Raw genomic sequence first — 15,545 nt, forward strand, 5'->3', positions numbered from 1 at the left:
GAGTGCCATCAGCCGACTGCTTTTTTTTTTTCACTGCGGACTCACCATGCAGCCACCCAAGAGCTACAGCGTCGGAGGACAACGCAGCTCTCGGGCAGCTTACAGGCGAGCCCACAGGCGCCCAGCCAGACTACAGGGGTTGTTGGTGCGCGCGGTGATCCAAGGACACCTAGGCCGACCTAACCCTCCCTCCCCCCGGTGCGACGCTCGGCCAGTTGTGCACCGCCCCCTGGGAGCTCCCGTCCACGGTCGGCTGTGGAATTGCCTGGACTTGAACTATAGACTATAGAGCGCATCCTGCACTCCACGCGGAGCACCTTTACTGGATGCGCCACTCGGAAGCCCCAAAATGCGTCAATTTAGTTTAAAACCCGTTATTCTATCCTGCCCCCACGAATCTGGCATCATGTAACTTGAGGTACTGAAGTATTTATACCCAAGAAAGCTTTACAGAATGTGTTACCTACAACTTGCTTTATTGTTGCATTTAGTCCTATGGTTCTCTATCCAATTAAAGCAAATTTCTTGTAAAATGTGAATTTTGAAGCATCGACTGAATAGGTGCGAAAGTTTGAATATTTTTTTATTGGACTGTCCAGGTGTTGTTGTTATTATTATTATTATTATTATTATTATTATTATTATTATTATTATTATTATTATTATTATTATTATTATTAATAATATTTATTTATTTATTTATTTATTTATTTATTTATTTATTAGCAGACAGCCTTATCCAGGGTGACTTACAGTTGTTAGAAAATATCACATTACAAAATATCACATTACAGATAAGAGAAGTTGCAAAATACAATAAAGTCAATAGTAAATAAGAGCAAAATTACATAAGAAAATATAAATACAGTAAATAAATACGTTTGAGAGCGATTTTGACTAACAGTAGTTAAACTTCTAGTGAAAATATTTGCTTATAAGATTAAGAGCAAGTAGTAAGTACAATAAATGGATAAGAACAATTTCAAATAACAGCAATTACAAAAAACGTGAATAAGGTTACCTTTAGGAGTAAAATCAAGTACAAGATACAGAAAATATAATTATAATTGAGAGCAGTAGTAGGATACAGCAAAGATACATATCGATCTTCCTTGTCCTAGGCCTTCCCTTCTGGAACTTGTTTGCATGTTAAGAATTAGTACACAATATGTTTATAATAGCTAGTGCAGAAGGCACTTTGAAATTGCGAAGATAAATTAACTTTAACCTGAATAAATACATTTTAACCGGAATTCAATGCGCACATCTTGTTAGAATTTTCCAGCTCTTCTTTTTGAATTCCATTAAAGAAAATGATTGTTCAGAATCATGTAGAGTTCTCTCTTTTTATATATAAAGGAATACCAGGATCATGCTAACAGCCTTGTGATCTCTGAGACTGAGCTGAAACATGTGGTCTACGCCTTCAAGTGCAGTAACTCAACATTGCAGATAAAAGGCAAAATCAATTCCATTATAGTTGGTGAGTGTGGTTTTTATTGCAGTGTACAAAAATGACAACAATATAAAGCTTTTTTTTTATGTACAAAATCTATATATGCGGAATTACTGAAAATTAAAGGAGCTGCAATAAGGAAAAGCAGTCTTTACAAGTTGTATCCAGGGAGAGTAAAGACTCCAACATCATACCTGAAACATGACTAAGCAACGTGGCTCTATTAAAAACTGTGAACTTTTCAGGCTAGTGTTGAAGATGATTAATCATCTTCTTCACAAGTTTTGATTTATTGAGTAAAAGAAACACACCAAAATTAAAACTCAGTGAATAAGTCTCAAGTTATTTTCTGTGAAGGGCATATACTATATATATATATATATATATATATATATATATATATATATATATATATATATATATATATATATATATACGTGATTTGCAGATAGAATAGCCTTTACTTCCTACTATATATATACATAGTTTATTTTTATTTTTCAGACAATTGTAAAAAGCTTGGCCTGGTGTTTGACAATGTGGTTGGCATTGTGGAAGTCATCAATTCCAGAGACGTTCAAATCCAGGTAAAAAAAAAAAAAAAAAATCAGTATTTACCCCCGTTTTCTTTTAACTCATTAAAACAAAAGCTTTGAGAACTATGCATTTTCAACAGGAAAAACTGCTATTTATTCGGTCATTTGTAAGAAACTTTAAACACTTCTATTTTAGGGCAGTACTTCCATTTTAGTTTTACATAAATACTTTATTGTTTTAAGCAGGGTCCAATGATCCAATGAACAATTACAAATATATAAATAAAAGCCCAAGCTGACAAGCTGCAATATGTTCATTCATTTTGTCCATTTTGTCCATTTTGTGGTTTATCAAGAATGACCAAATAACTTGCTCATAGGTTATAAAAGAGCCCTAACCCTAGCCCTATTTAGGATTTTAGTAAAACCTCATCAGTAGCAACTAGTATCAAATACAACGCTTTCATCAAGCTGCTCCTTTTAGCACTGATGTGCAGTGTTCTGTTTCAGGTAATGGGGAAAGTGCCAACCATTTCAGTCAACAAAACTGAAGGCTGTCACATATACCTCAGTGAAGAGTCTTTAGACTGTGAAATTGTGAGTGCCAAGACTTCAGAAGTGAACATTTTGGTTCCACAGGATGGTGATTACGTAAGTTCAGTTTTATACTTTATTATACTTTATTTTATTATTTAATGCCCTGGATTTATTTGTGATTACATCAGTATCCATTTTAATTAAATACACACATGCTCTGTGAACCCTTACCAGATTACCAGGGATGTTAATATTACTTTGAAAAAGTAATATACAGTAGACTCTGTCTTAGCTGAAGTGTTCTTTCAGACACATTATGAATCAATAAATAAATATGTATTACTTGTCATGACGCACGTGCATCAACAAATGGAATTAACAGAATAAGTAAGAGAAAAGCAATAGGCAAGTGTATGTTAATAAACTATAATAATAAAGCAACAGACAAACTAACTTTAATAAGCTAACTGTCAAACTAAATTAACACAGCACCCTAACACACGTTAAAAAATGCAGCAGCAGCTCTAGATTATTTATGAATACCTGTACAGGTGCAAAGTTCCTGTTCCTTTAGGTGGAGCAATTACAATGGGAAAAATCTGTTTCACCACAAGGGTGTTCCCATAGGCGAAGTGTTCTCTTAGGAGGTGTTCCTATACGTGGAGACTACTGTACTGCTGATTTACTTGATCCAAAGAGTAATATGTTACATATTACTTTCTTATATAAGCAATATATTACTGATTACTTATTACTTTTATATTACTTTTGTCATAATAGTAATAATATGAATAAAACATAATAATAGATAACACAAACAGCATGAATCATTTTGCATGTTTTACAATGAGTTTAGTGGCCAGTGTCTTAGATTTAATGCTAGTAAGGTTGACAAAATACTTAAGTTATTTGCACTTGTGTGCTTCTGACAACTGTAGATGCTGCAAGACTGAAGAGACTGAAAAGTAATCAGATTAAATAATATTACTTTTTTTTTTAAGTAATGCCTTATTGTAATAGGTTACCCAGAAAGGTAATCTGATTACAAGTAACTTATTACTGTAACTAGTTACTTCAACAACACTGGAGATGACCTTCTTTGGAAATGCTGGGGCACTACAATGGTAGAATGGTACCACAGTGGTAGCATTTTCATATTTTGACATCACAAGCGTATGAACCAATACAGAGTTAGAATCTACTGCAGTGCCATGGTATAAACTAGCACTTATCAGTGCTGGGGTCTGTTAATATGTTTTTGCTAGTTTCTAATTCCCTCTGAGTATGTAATTCCCAAATTCCATTTTACTGTATATCTAATTTCCTTTGTATATTGTCAAATTGAAAAAAAAAAACTGATTCTCTTTTTTTAACAGAAAGAATTCCCTGTTCCTGAACAGTACAAGACACTATGGGATGGGTCAAAATTGGTCACAGAACCTACCGAGATGGCTGGCTAAATTCACAATGTATTATTGCAACACAAATGTTTTAAATGTTCATATGAAAATCTAAACGGTAAGATACATAACTCCAGGATACCGTTGCTAAGTAGTTCTGTGTATTAGAAGTCTGGTTTCAATGATTCCTTGGTTTCCTATCATTTAAGTGTATTTTTTATTATATATGAACAAACTATTGCATTTATGGCTCAGTCATGGATGTCACAGTAATCATTAAATGGCACAGGATACACTCAAGTGTATCTGATAAGATGTGTTTTAAGACTCTTTAAATGAAGATACAGTACATTTTAAAAGATAGTTTGACAAAATAATCACACTTAAGGCTCAGTAGATGCAATTTAATAAGATATTTCAAGATGTTGTAGAGGACTGATAAGTAGGGCTGATTTATGTTGTAATTCAGCATTAAAGAAATTAAAAAGAGCATTCCAACAAAGTGTATTACACATGACAATTAATTAGTGGGGGGGCGGGGGCCTGGCACCTATGCATAGTAGTTTCATATTGGGGCCCGAAAAATCTTAAATCAAGACTAAAACTAATTACCCTCTTTTGCTACTGAAAGGGAAAGATCGAGGAAATGTTTTCTGTTGAAAGAGAGTAGGGCATCAGTGGTAACTGTGTCCCGATAAGGTTGTATGTAAGCAATGTGTCCAATATGGATATTATGCCTTGTGTAAAGCAAGTTGTCTTGGAACAGCAGAAACAGTTGAAATGGTACCCTTGCACAACAGAAAGGTAGTCACTTGTTTCGGTTTTATAACTGAATAAACCTGTTCTAGGTAGCTCACAATATAAAATGTGAAGATTAGTTTTGTATACTGTGTTCTTATGGAGGAAATAATGGTTAACACATTATTTTCATTTACAATACTTCTCCAATGAAAATCATTTTAATATTAGTCTTGCATAGATACGTGCCATACCATTGTGTTGTATTGAGCATTTTACCACCATGTCTATAGCATTGTTTATGTTCCACTAATAAGTTACACTAGACACACACACACACACACACACACACACACACACACACACACACACACAGTGTAAAATCTGTTTTCCCTTACATTGCCTTGCCAGTGTTTAAACTGCTACATTGCAGTGTAGTTTATTAGAGATCAGAACAAATATACTTTAATAAATCCTCCAGCTTGTGTCAGATGCTTCTCGTGTATTTGGTCTAATATTACAGAAAAGGCAGACGTCATGTACTGCAAGTTACAGTCTGTAACCTTTGTTAAAAAATATATATATATTAATAATAATTCATTTTTTCTTTCAATCTGTTGAATCACTGGTTACCATATTTACTGTAGTTCGATGTATAGTTATATAAGACTTCTATTGTATGTCTTAAGTACATTGTATATACAAACTGCAATATGCTTTAAATCACAGCTCTTTATCTAGTGATTGCAAACTTCTGCTAGCATAGTGTTACCGGTTGTGTATATGCATTAATCTACCATGCACTGTAACAGGTAAAACGTATCTGGTGATGTAAAAGCACTGCATACTCCAGTATAGACTGACAGCATATGAACTTCTAACAAAATATTGTGACCAGATTTTCAAATAAAACCAAGTCATGATTAAATATCCAATGTGTTTGTGTATAAAATGTGTCTTTGCTTTTAAAGAATAAAGATTTGTTTTCACAATTCTCTCAATCACGCAAGTACAATGTAAACTGCAACCAACATACAATTGCAATATGAAACCAAGTGGCCTTTTGATCTTGTCATTCCCCAATCAGTAATAGCTCATTCTAAATGATGTCTGCCTAAAAAACAACAACAGTACCCATCAAGGGGGAAAAAAGAACATAACCTTCATCCAAGGTTTTTACATGAAATCCAGTTGGTCTTCATATGAAAAAATGCCTTTTCCTATGCAACTGGGGATAATTATGTTCTTGTGAAGTATTGTATTGCACTATTGGAAATATGCATACTGTACATGAAAAAAATGTCACACGTGGAGTTATATCCATGATAATATAGTAGTTGATTTATATTTAGAAATACTAAACAAAACGTTTCAATTAACAGCCTTTTTCAGTGCTAAAAGGATTTTTGATTTATATCTTCAGTCGCTGTGTGCACACTTGTACCACGTTAAGTGTCCTATCTGTGAATCTATTTTATAATGCATATATGTTTTTTTCAAAGTTATGGCAGGGTAACTTCTCAAACTCCACAGAGTTCACACAAACAGTTTGAACATTTCTAAAAATGTAATATACAATGTGTAACCGAAGGAGATATACAGGGTGATGTGGACTCAACAACCAAATGGTAAAGCAGGAAGGATCTCTTTATGGTCACATTAAGAGGAATGTGCATTCAGTATCCAGATTTTGCACATATGAAACATTAACCCTGCAGAGGTGTTTAAAATTAAAATTAGGGAAAATGTAGGAGAATTTAGAAGGTAAAGAGAAGAGAAAAAAATAATGGCGAGGATAGTAGGTTTTGTAATTTATTATTCATGTGAGAATCAAATAATTGGAAAATCTTTAGGTGTGCATTATAAGTAATTATTGCAATGCAGTTCATATTAAAGTTTATTGTGCCTATTGGGGGTAATACATTGTTAAAAAGGTACTTGTGGCTCGTCTCTCTAAAACAATATAAACACAAGCCTTAAAAGACACATCAATAAAGCAAAGAATCGAGCCAACGGCTTCAGAGACAAAATACAAGGTGCTGCAGGCTTGCATTTCTTTTGTCCAACAGATGGCAGTATTGTCCCTTTTTTGTACTCTGCGTGTCTTTTTTTATGAAAGACTACATGGGCCATTCTGAAACTAAAACAAGAGAAGTCACATGTAGCCGTTCATGTGTACTGTATCTTTTCTGAGATATGAAAAATACTTATCTTTTGCAACATGCAGTACAACACAGAACATAGGTTATCCACAAGCATCAGCTATTTTAATAAATACAGCAGCAACACAACGCCAGGCAGAACAGCTCGAACAATATCAATTGATTGCTGATATTATACACCAGATTCCTGGATGGACACAGATTTTCTGAAGGGAGTTGTATAAAGCAACTTGAGTGAGAGTTATAGAGTCGGAAATAAGACTCCCACTACATAGCACTGAGCCATTCCAGGATTTACTAAAGTCCACCTGAGCTTTACTTTCTCTATATGAAAACCAAAATGGCTATGTAATGTTATCATCCATGGTTTATTAACTACTATAAAACTTAATTGTGAATTAAAACCTACGACATAGATTTTCATTGATATTTGTATCTAATATTGTGTAAACTAAATAATTAATGTATTTTCTGCATAAACACTAATATATTACTTTGCCTAAACTGGAAAAAGGACTTCATTTTCAACCGACAAAGTTTATTTTTGAAAATGCAAGTATTTAAAGTATTATTTAATTAAAGTATTATAGATTTTCTTGTTGTTACTGCATCTTGTACAGCGCTTTGTGAGGGTGGTCCACTATGAAAGGCACTATATGAAATAAAGATTATTTGTTTATTTAGCAGACGCCTTTATCCAAGGCGACTTACAGAGACCTAGGGTGTGTGAACTATGCATCAGCTGCAGTCACTTACAATTACGTCTCACCCGAAAGACGGTGCACAAGGAGGTTAAGTGACTTGCTCATGGTCACACAATGAGTCAGTGGCTGAGCTGGGATTTGAAATGGGGACCTCCTGGTTACAAGCCCGTTTCTTTAACCACTGGACCACACAGCCTCCTGTGTGGTCAAAGATTGATTTATTGATTGATTGATACTAGACCTTTTTGATGAAAGGCTCAAAATGAATCACTACTTTAACACATCAAAAAAAGGCCTAAATTCATCCCTTCACCATCTCCTCACGTCCGCTCAAGATTACAGGTCGGCTGCCCTCGCTCCTCCTCATGACCTTCCGCGGCAAAATCAGATCACCTTTCAGGATTTCATTCTGTCTTACTTGATCACACAAAATACATTCAAAACATCTCCCTGGGTAGCCTCAAAGCTTTTCTTGCTGGCATTCAATACCACTATCGCCTATTATATATTGTCCTCTTCCTCTCTCATCTGTCCCGGTTGTTTGCCTTCTCCTCAGGTGGATGGCAAATAGTTCCCCTCCTCCTGTCTCTATCACTACCCGATATTCTCTTTCACCTTATCTCAGTCCTCCGCCAAGGTTGTTTCTCACCTTTCAACGATCTAGTCATGGAATCCCTTTGTCTTTCTGCCTTCTTCAGTTTCCTCTGCTGTTCTGAGTCTGTCGTCCCTTCTTCCTCCAATTTTCATTCCCGCGACCTCTTTCCCATCCTCAATTCTCACTATCTCCTCTTTCTACGCATCTCCAAAACTGATCAGCTCTGCCAGGGTCAATTTGTATAGCTCTGTAAACTCAATTTGTGTAGCTCTACTCTTTCCCCTTATTCACCTTTCTCTGCTGCTGTCTCCAGTCACAACCCCTGCAAACCTTCTGATCCGATTTTTCAAGAATGCTAGCCGTGTGGCGTCATAACAAAAAACTAGTTTTCTACTCATCTTTTCCATCTCCCTTCTAAAGCTAGTCTGCCCCTCCTACTCTATACCCTTATTCGTTCTGTATCGGTGCCACAACCTCAGCAGCCAAAAGTGATGTTAACCAACACTTTAAAAAAAATGGACACTGGTCTTTCACCGTAGTGGAGTCTTACATTGGTTCTTTTCTGCCTGATATCTATTTGGTCCAACACTATTGTTAGCATGCCCAGAGTGGGGGCCATAAAATGAACCTCTATTTCTTTCCTTTGCATTGGTGGCACAGTTGCGGGGAGCTGGGGTCCTCTTTTGGGGGCAAGTGAAGCTCACTTTCCACTCTCAGAGGCCCAGTGGTGCTGGCCTCATTTTCCATGAGCCAGACGGGACCTCTGGCCAAATCTATCCTAACTCTTTCAGTTTCTTGGTTTCTCCCACTCTAGGTTCCCATTTGGGGAAGTAAAGGTTGCTTCCCAGCCTTGGAGACCGATTGGTTCGTTCTCACCTCAACAAAAGGTCGGCTCTCATGCAGCCCATGGAAACTGTAGTCACAAGCACCTAGCTCCTATTTCAATTCCTGAGATTCTTACTCCACGCAACCCTTGCTCCTGTTACGTGAATTATGGTGTTGACCTTTACAGAAGTTCAAATTGATCTACAGTTAAGATTAAGATGGACTAATCAAAATTTCACTGGTTGCCTACGAGGGCTTGAGAGGAGGCGAAATTGGGAGTGAGATATTAAGAATGAGACCAGATGAGGATTTCTCCGGTTGCTTAGGAGGCTTGAGAGGGGTGAGACATTTGAGAGTTTAAGAGTGAGACGAGTTTGAGGGATGGCGAGATTGAGGGCTGGAGTTTGGGAATGGTGCTTAGTAACATTGAGGTTAGATACTGATAGCAGGATGAGATAGGGGGGACGAAGAGTTTTCCCTTCTCGTCGGGTCAGGCAGCATCCTCTGGCTGCTGGGCGACGTAGAGAGGGAGACATGAGAAGAGCAAAGGATTAGATATAAACACTTTCCGCCGGGTCAGAAAGCATCCTCCGACTGCTGGGTGACGTAAAAGTGAGAGAGAGAGCAAAGTTTAGACATATAACATACAACAAACTGACTCTCGCTCCCGACAGGTCAGGCAGCATCCTCTGGCTGCTGGGCGTTTAGTGGAGCAAGAGACAGGAAGGGGACGAACAGGACAAAAGGACAGATCCTTCGCAACTCAGTGCAGCATCCTCAGGCAGCTAAGCTGGCAGCTGGGCGGCGTGGAGAGCTTAGGAAAAAGTGTCTCGGGTCCGTTTAGGAGAGACGAAAACAGAGAAACCCCCCCCCCCCCTCGGTCGGGGCCCGCTCGGCAGGTGGAGGCTCAGCCTACTGCATGAGGGGGCTGAAATGGTCCTGGACCTGAAATAGAAGAGAGGAGATGGGACAGCAAGGTTGAGGCCTGGAAGGCTTAGCGCATAAGCAGCAGAAGAATAGGATGTGGCCGGGGGTCCCCTCAGGCCGGCGAGGAACAGCCGGGCGGCAGTGGTTGAGACGAGAGGCCGACCCGGACAGCCGGGGGAGTGAGACTCACTTCCCCCCCTGAGGGAGCCCTGTGCGGACAGTGCGATATGGAAAGGAGCAGAGGTGGGGAGGAGGAGGAGGAACAAAAAACAACACAGACAAGGAAGCGGAAATAGTGCTGGGTTAAAGTAGAAAAAGAGAGCGAGATAGACAGGAGGGGCAGCAAATAACACATACGTGGAGCAGCGCTGGCCATGCCCTAATAATTGACGTGGCGAGCGCTGCATTGTGCGATTGGCTGGAAATACTAAATGAGGCTGAACTGGGATCAGCTTCCACCCGGAAAAGATCGCGGACGCTACCGGGCAGGATGAAACGGAGGGAAGGTAAGACAGGCTAATGAAAAGGAAATAGGATAAGAAGAAAAAAGGAGCGCAAAGTGGGAGAGAGCCCTCTACGGCATCCCCCGAATTACGCCTAAAGGCTAACATAAAAATTGATTTTACCACCTGTGCAACCTCAAAGATTCGTTTACCTGGATTTTGATACAGCTGTCTTGTTGTGTAACTACAGTCAGTTGGTGTTACCCTGAACACAGCTTTCATCTTTCAGTATCCTTTATCAATGAATTCAACTTGAATCCTTTACAGTAGGTGAGAATACTTGTGATATGTATCGACATAGTTTTCTTCCTACTGTTTCCGTGAAATAATTATAATAATATAAAATAATAATCTTTATTTTAATATAGCGCCTTTCACCATAAACATTGCCACAAAGTGCTTCACATGAATAAAAACATTGACAAATAAAACAATGCAAGAAAAGCAAGAAAAACAAAAGAATCACATAGAACAGTAAAACAAGGCAGAGAATAAAAGGAACATCATTTAGCATAAAAACGCTACATTATAAAAGTGTGTTTGTAATCTTGTTTTAAAAGCAGTGACACTTTGTGCTTCCCTTACAGAGCTAGGCAGATCATTGCAGAATGTTGGAGCCCTATAGCTGAATGCTCTTTTTTTTTAAAGGTATACCCTTATTGTTGTCAAGTTTTTTATTCAAGATAATTGCTCATTATAGCCATGAAGAGAAGTCCTGTAAATAAAAGATTCCACAAACAGTAAAAATTACAGTGTCTCAGTATAAAATGTCACCAAATGTTTTTTGAAACTGCTCCTTCAGCAATTCAAAACAGCAGGTCACAATAGCCAGGCAAATATGTTTGTGACCAGGATGTAACAGTATGTAGCCTACTGAATAGTATAGAACAAGAAATAGCAATTAATAGTTTCATGAAAATTGGATGAATAGAATGGGAATGCTGTCTTCTGATTGGTTGCTGTAGAGGGCATTAATGGCCAGGAAATGCCCTCAGAATGTCCACACAACCATCACCGATAAAGTACAGTAAGGTATCAATCCGCCAAAAATAACATCTAGTATAACTGTCAACTGTAGGAACCACAACAAACCCATGAAATACTGGCTATAACAGGTCACAAAAAATGACTGGTTCCATCTCTATCCAACAAACGAGAATGATCTTCACATCTTTCCAATGTCTTAACTCCTGCAATTACTGATGTCCACCAGCCGGCAAATCAGCAGCAAGCCTTCCAACAAACTGCAACTGCAAACCTGCAAAGGCACATGCAAAAACCGAACCAAACCAAAAACTGGATTTAGATTTTTTAATGTTTGCGTTGTTTGTTAAGAAAAAATAGTTCCCTTCTGTTCACAGGAGGAATTATACCTTTGAAGAACCGCTGCAACAGCACAGGACGAGCACCGCAGGACAAATAAAAAAAATAAAATAAAAGGTTATAAATCTTAATGTTATTGCTGTTAAAACCATAAAGACGGTTTATAATAGCAATAATGACCTCCCGGCAGGGCATTTCCTGGCTGTTAATAACAACCTCCACTGTATGCTGATTAAATCAGCTAGCGGGAGACAATAATGGGACATGAGAATACTATGAGAATAACTGTTCTAGAAACTGACCACTTTAACCTTTACTTTACTTGTTATATTCTGTGTTAAGCTAAGCTTTGTGTTATGGATTGTAATGGCTAATTTAGATCACAATTATTTCCCCAGTTATAAAGTCAGCAAATCTGAAAAAGTTAACATTCATATTTTTGTATTTAACTTTTAATGCTTATTAATTAGGTGTTTCATTAAATGAGTGCTGTACCTGACTGTAGAGGAGGGTGGGCAGGGCTTGGTGGATGGGTGTAGCAGGGTTTCAGTGTTTAGACTCCAGTCTCTGCAAAGGCTGCTGTTTATGTACTGCAAGGGGAAAAAGCATAGAGTGCAGCTGGCTAATTTCCTCTTGGGTCAGGCCAAACTGACAATACTAAAGAGCTAGAAGAACTGGGAGAGAGGGGTGCTGACAGGAGATGCGGTGCTGGTGTTTAAGGTGCTGGTGTTGTCTCAAATCACCTATTATAGACTGGTGCACCAACTGGATTTGTTTCAGAGGGTTGGGGAATAGAGGATGTGCTGTGCTTAATTGAGGAGGAACAGTTATGTATGAACCTGTGAATAATCTAAATGTGAGAAGGTGAATGTGTGCACAATAAAATGTATTTTAAATAAATAAATACATATTTAAAAAGAAAATCAATGTGTGTGTGTGTGTGTGTGTGTATATATATATATATATATATATATATATATATATATATATTGTGTAATATAGCGGGTTGTGAGAGACGGCAGGGAGGGGGTTAAAACCTCCCTGCAAAGAAAAAAAAAAAAAAAACATGTGAAAATGCACCTTTTTACTTTGCAGGGAGGTTTTAACCCCCTCCCTGCCGTCTCTCACAACCCGCTATATTACAATATATATATATTCTAATTGTATTTGGTTGTCTTGAAAATACTGAAAATTGTCTTGAATTTGTAAATGGCATTTTTCCGATGTGTGTTTTTGTAATAGTGAATAATATTTTGTTTAGAAAGTTATTTTAAAAATTAATTTCCACTTCTTACATAAAGCAGCTTTTTTTAAATAAAAATTTTAATTACATTTTTAAATAACATTATTAGTTTTTCCAGCGAGTGTGTGTATATATATATAGTATCAGACAAGAAAGGTGTACAGTCTTAACTCGTTTAATAACAAGGAACAGGGAGAATTTGAACTGAGCACATGTATGTACAGTGTATATATATATATATATATATATATATATATATATATATATATATATATATATATATATATATATATATACAGTACTGTGCAAAAGTTTTAGGCAGGTGTGAAAAAATGCTGTAAAGTAAGAATGCTTTCAAAAATAGTTGATATAGTTTATAATAGTTTATATTTATCAATTAACAAAATGCAAAGTGAGTGAACAGAAGAAAAATCTACATCAAATCAATATTTGGTGTGACCACCCTTTGCCTTCAAAACAGCATCAATTCTTCTAGGTACACTTGCACACAGTTTTTGAAGGAACTCGGCAGGTAGGTTGGCCCAAACATGTTGGAGAACTAACCACAGTTCTTCTGTGGATTTAGGCAGCCTCAGTTGCTTCTCTCTCTTCATGTAATCCCAGACAGACTCGATGATGTTGAGATCAGGGCTCTGTGGGGGCCATACCATCATCTTCCAGGACTCCTTGTTCTTCTTTACGCTGAAGATAGTTCTTGATGACTTTCGCTGTATGTTTGGGGTCGTTGTCATGCTGCAGAATAAATTTGGGGCCAATCAGATGCCTCCCTGATGGTATTGCATGATGGATAAGTATCTGCCTGTACTTCTCAGCATTGAGGAGACCATTAATTCTGACCAAATCCCCAACTTCATTTGCAGAAATGCAGCCCCAAACTTGCAAGGAACCTCCACCATGCTTCACTGTTGCCTGCAGATACTCATTCGTGTACTGCTCTCCAGCCCTTCGGCGAACAAACTGCCTTCTGCTACAGCCAAATATTTCAAATTTTGACTCATCAGTCCAGAGCACCTGCTGCCATTTTTCTGCACCCCAGTTCCTGTGTTTTCATGCATAGTTGAGTCGCTTAGCCTTGTTTCCACGTCGGAGGTATGGCTTTTTGGCCGCAAGTCTTCCATGAAGGCCACTTCTGACCAGACTTCTCCGGACAGTAGATGGGTGTACCAGGGTCCCACTGTTTTCTGCCAATTCTGAGCTGATGGCACTGCTGAACATCTTCCGATTGCGAAGGGAAGTAAGCATGATGTGTCTTTCATCTGCTGCAGTAAGTTTCCTTGGCCGACCACTGCGTCTACGGTCCTCAATGTTGCCCGTTTCTTTGTGCTTCTTCAAAAGAGCTTGCACAGCACATCTGGAAACCCCTGTCTGCCTTGAAATTTCTGCCTGGGAGAGACCTTGCTGATGCAGTATAAATACCTTGTGTCTTGTCGCTGTGCTCAGTCTTGCCATGGTGTATGACTTTTGACAGTAAACTGTCTTCAGCAACCTCACCTTGTTAGCTGAGTTTGGCTGTTCTTCACCCAGTTTTATTCCTCCTACACAGCTGTTTCTGTTTCAGTTAATGATTGTGTTTCAACCTACATATTGAATTGATGATCATTAGCACCTGTTTGGTGTAATTGTTTAATCATACACCTGACTATATGCCTACAAAATCCCTGACTTTGTGCAAGTGTACCTAGAAGAATTGATGCTGTTTTGATGGCAAAGGGTGGTCACATATGGATTTGATTTAGATTTTTCTTCTGTTCACTCACTTTGCATTTAGTTAATTGATAAATATAATCTGTTAAAATGTCTATTTGTGAAAGCACTCTTACTTTACAGCATTTTTTCACACCTGCCTAAAACTTTTGCACAGTACTGTGTATATATATATATATATATATATATATATATATATATATATATATATATATATATATATATATATATATAATGGTGTCGGTAGGCTTGATGTGCTGCTCTCAAGCAATGCATCTTCAGAATTTGAAAATCAACCTCGTTGCCAGTATTACGTTTTTCCAGCGAGTGTGTATATTGTGACAGAGACAGAATGATTCTTGGTGATAAATCTCCCTCCTGACCTGTGAGGGTGCTGAGTTAACAGAGTGCCCTGGACTGGATGGCCTGACAATTAATTCCCAGGGTTAGGCGGAAGTTGTCCATCTAGAAAGGGGGCGGAGCTCCGGTACACTAAATCATTGAATCAAGGAAACGATGTGGCAGCAGCGGATTGGAGGAGCGGTTGCAATCGTTAACCAAGGGGTCATGATTGACGGTATAAAAGGGGACGTAGCAAACTGATCTGTTCCTTTCTATGGTTAATGCTGAATCGGAAGGAAAACCCGTATTGTTATCTTGGGTGTTTTATTTGTTTTTGTTGTGTCTAAAGAATTACTTGTTTATTGTTATTAGATGGCTAACACGATCCACAGCTGTCACCAAACGCCAGCACTCACCCGGACAACACTGCATCATTATTCACGATTAACTGTATTTGCACCATGAGCACTATAGCACTCACTTTGGACTTGTGATTGTGTTTGTGTTACGTATGAGTGTTTAAAATATC

General features: G+C 37.9%; 1 protein-coding gene across 1 annotated transcript in view; it reads left to right on the top strand.

Annotated features, from left to right (window-relative positions):
* The window catches only part of cap2 (cyclase associated actin cytoskeleton regulatory protein 2), a 76,891-nt gene extending 71,294 nt beyond the window's left edge, over window positions 1-5,597 (top strand). Inside the window, exons 10-13 of the mRNA XM_034058594.3 lie at window positions 1,360-1,483; window positions 1,961-2,043; window positions 2,503-2,643; window positions 3,906-5,597. Of these exons, the coding sequence (XP_033914485.2) occupies window positions 1,360-1,483; window positions 1,961-2,043; window positions 2,503-2,643; window positions 3,906-3,989 (432 nt within the window). The 3' untranslated portion in view covers window positions 3,990-5,597. The remainder of the gene's footprint in view (window positions 1-1,359; window positions 1,484-1,960; window positions 2,044-2,502; window positions 2,644-3,905) is intronic.
* Window positions 5,598-15,545: the final 9,948 nt, after the last annotated feature.

Source organism: Acipenser ruthenus, chromosome 3 (genome assembly GCF_902713425.1).
Source record: "Acipenser ruthenus chromosome 3, fAciRut3.2 maternal haplotype, whole genome shotgun sequence".
Lineage (NCBI taxonomy): Eukaryota > Metazoa > Chordata > Actinopteri > Acipenseriformes > Acipenseridae > Acipenser > Acipenser ruthenus.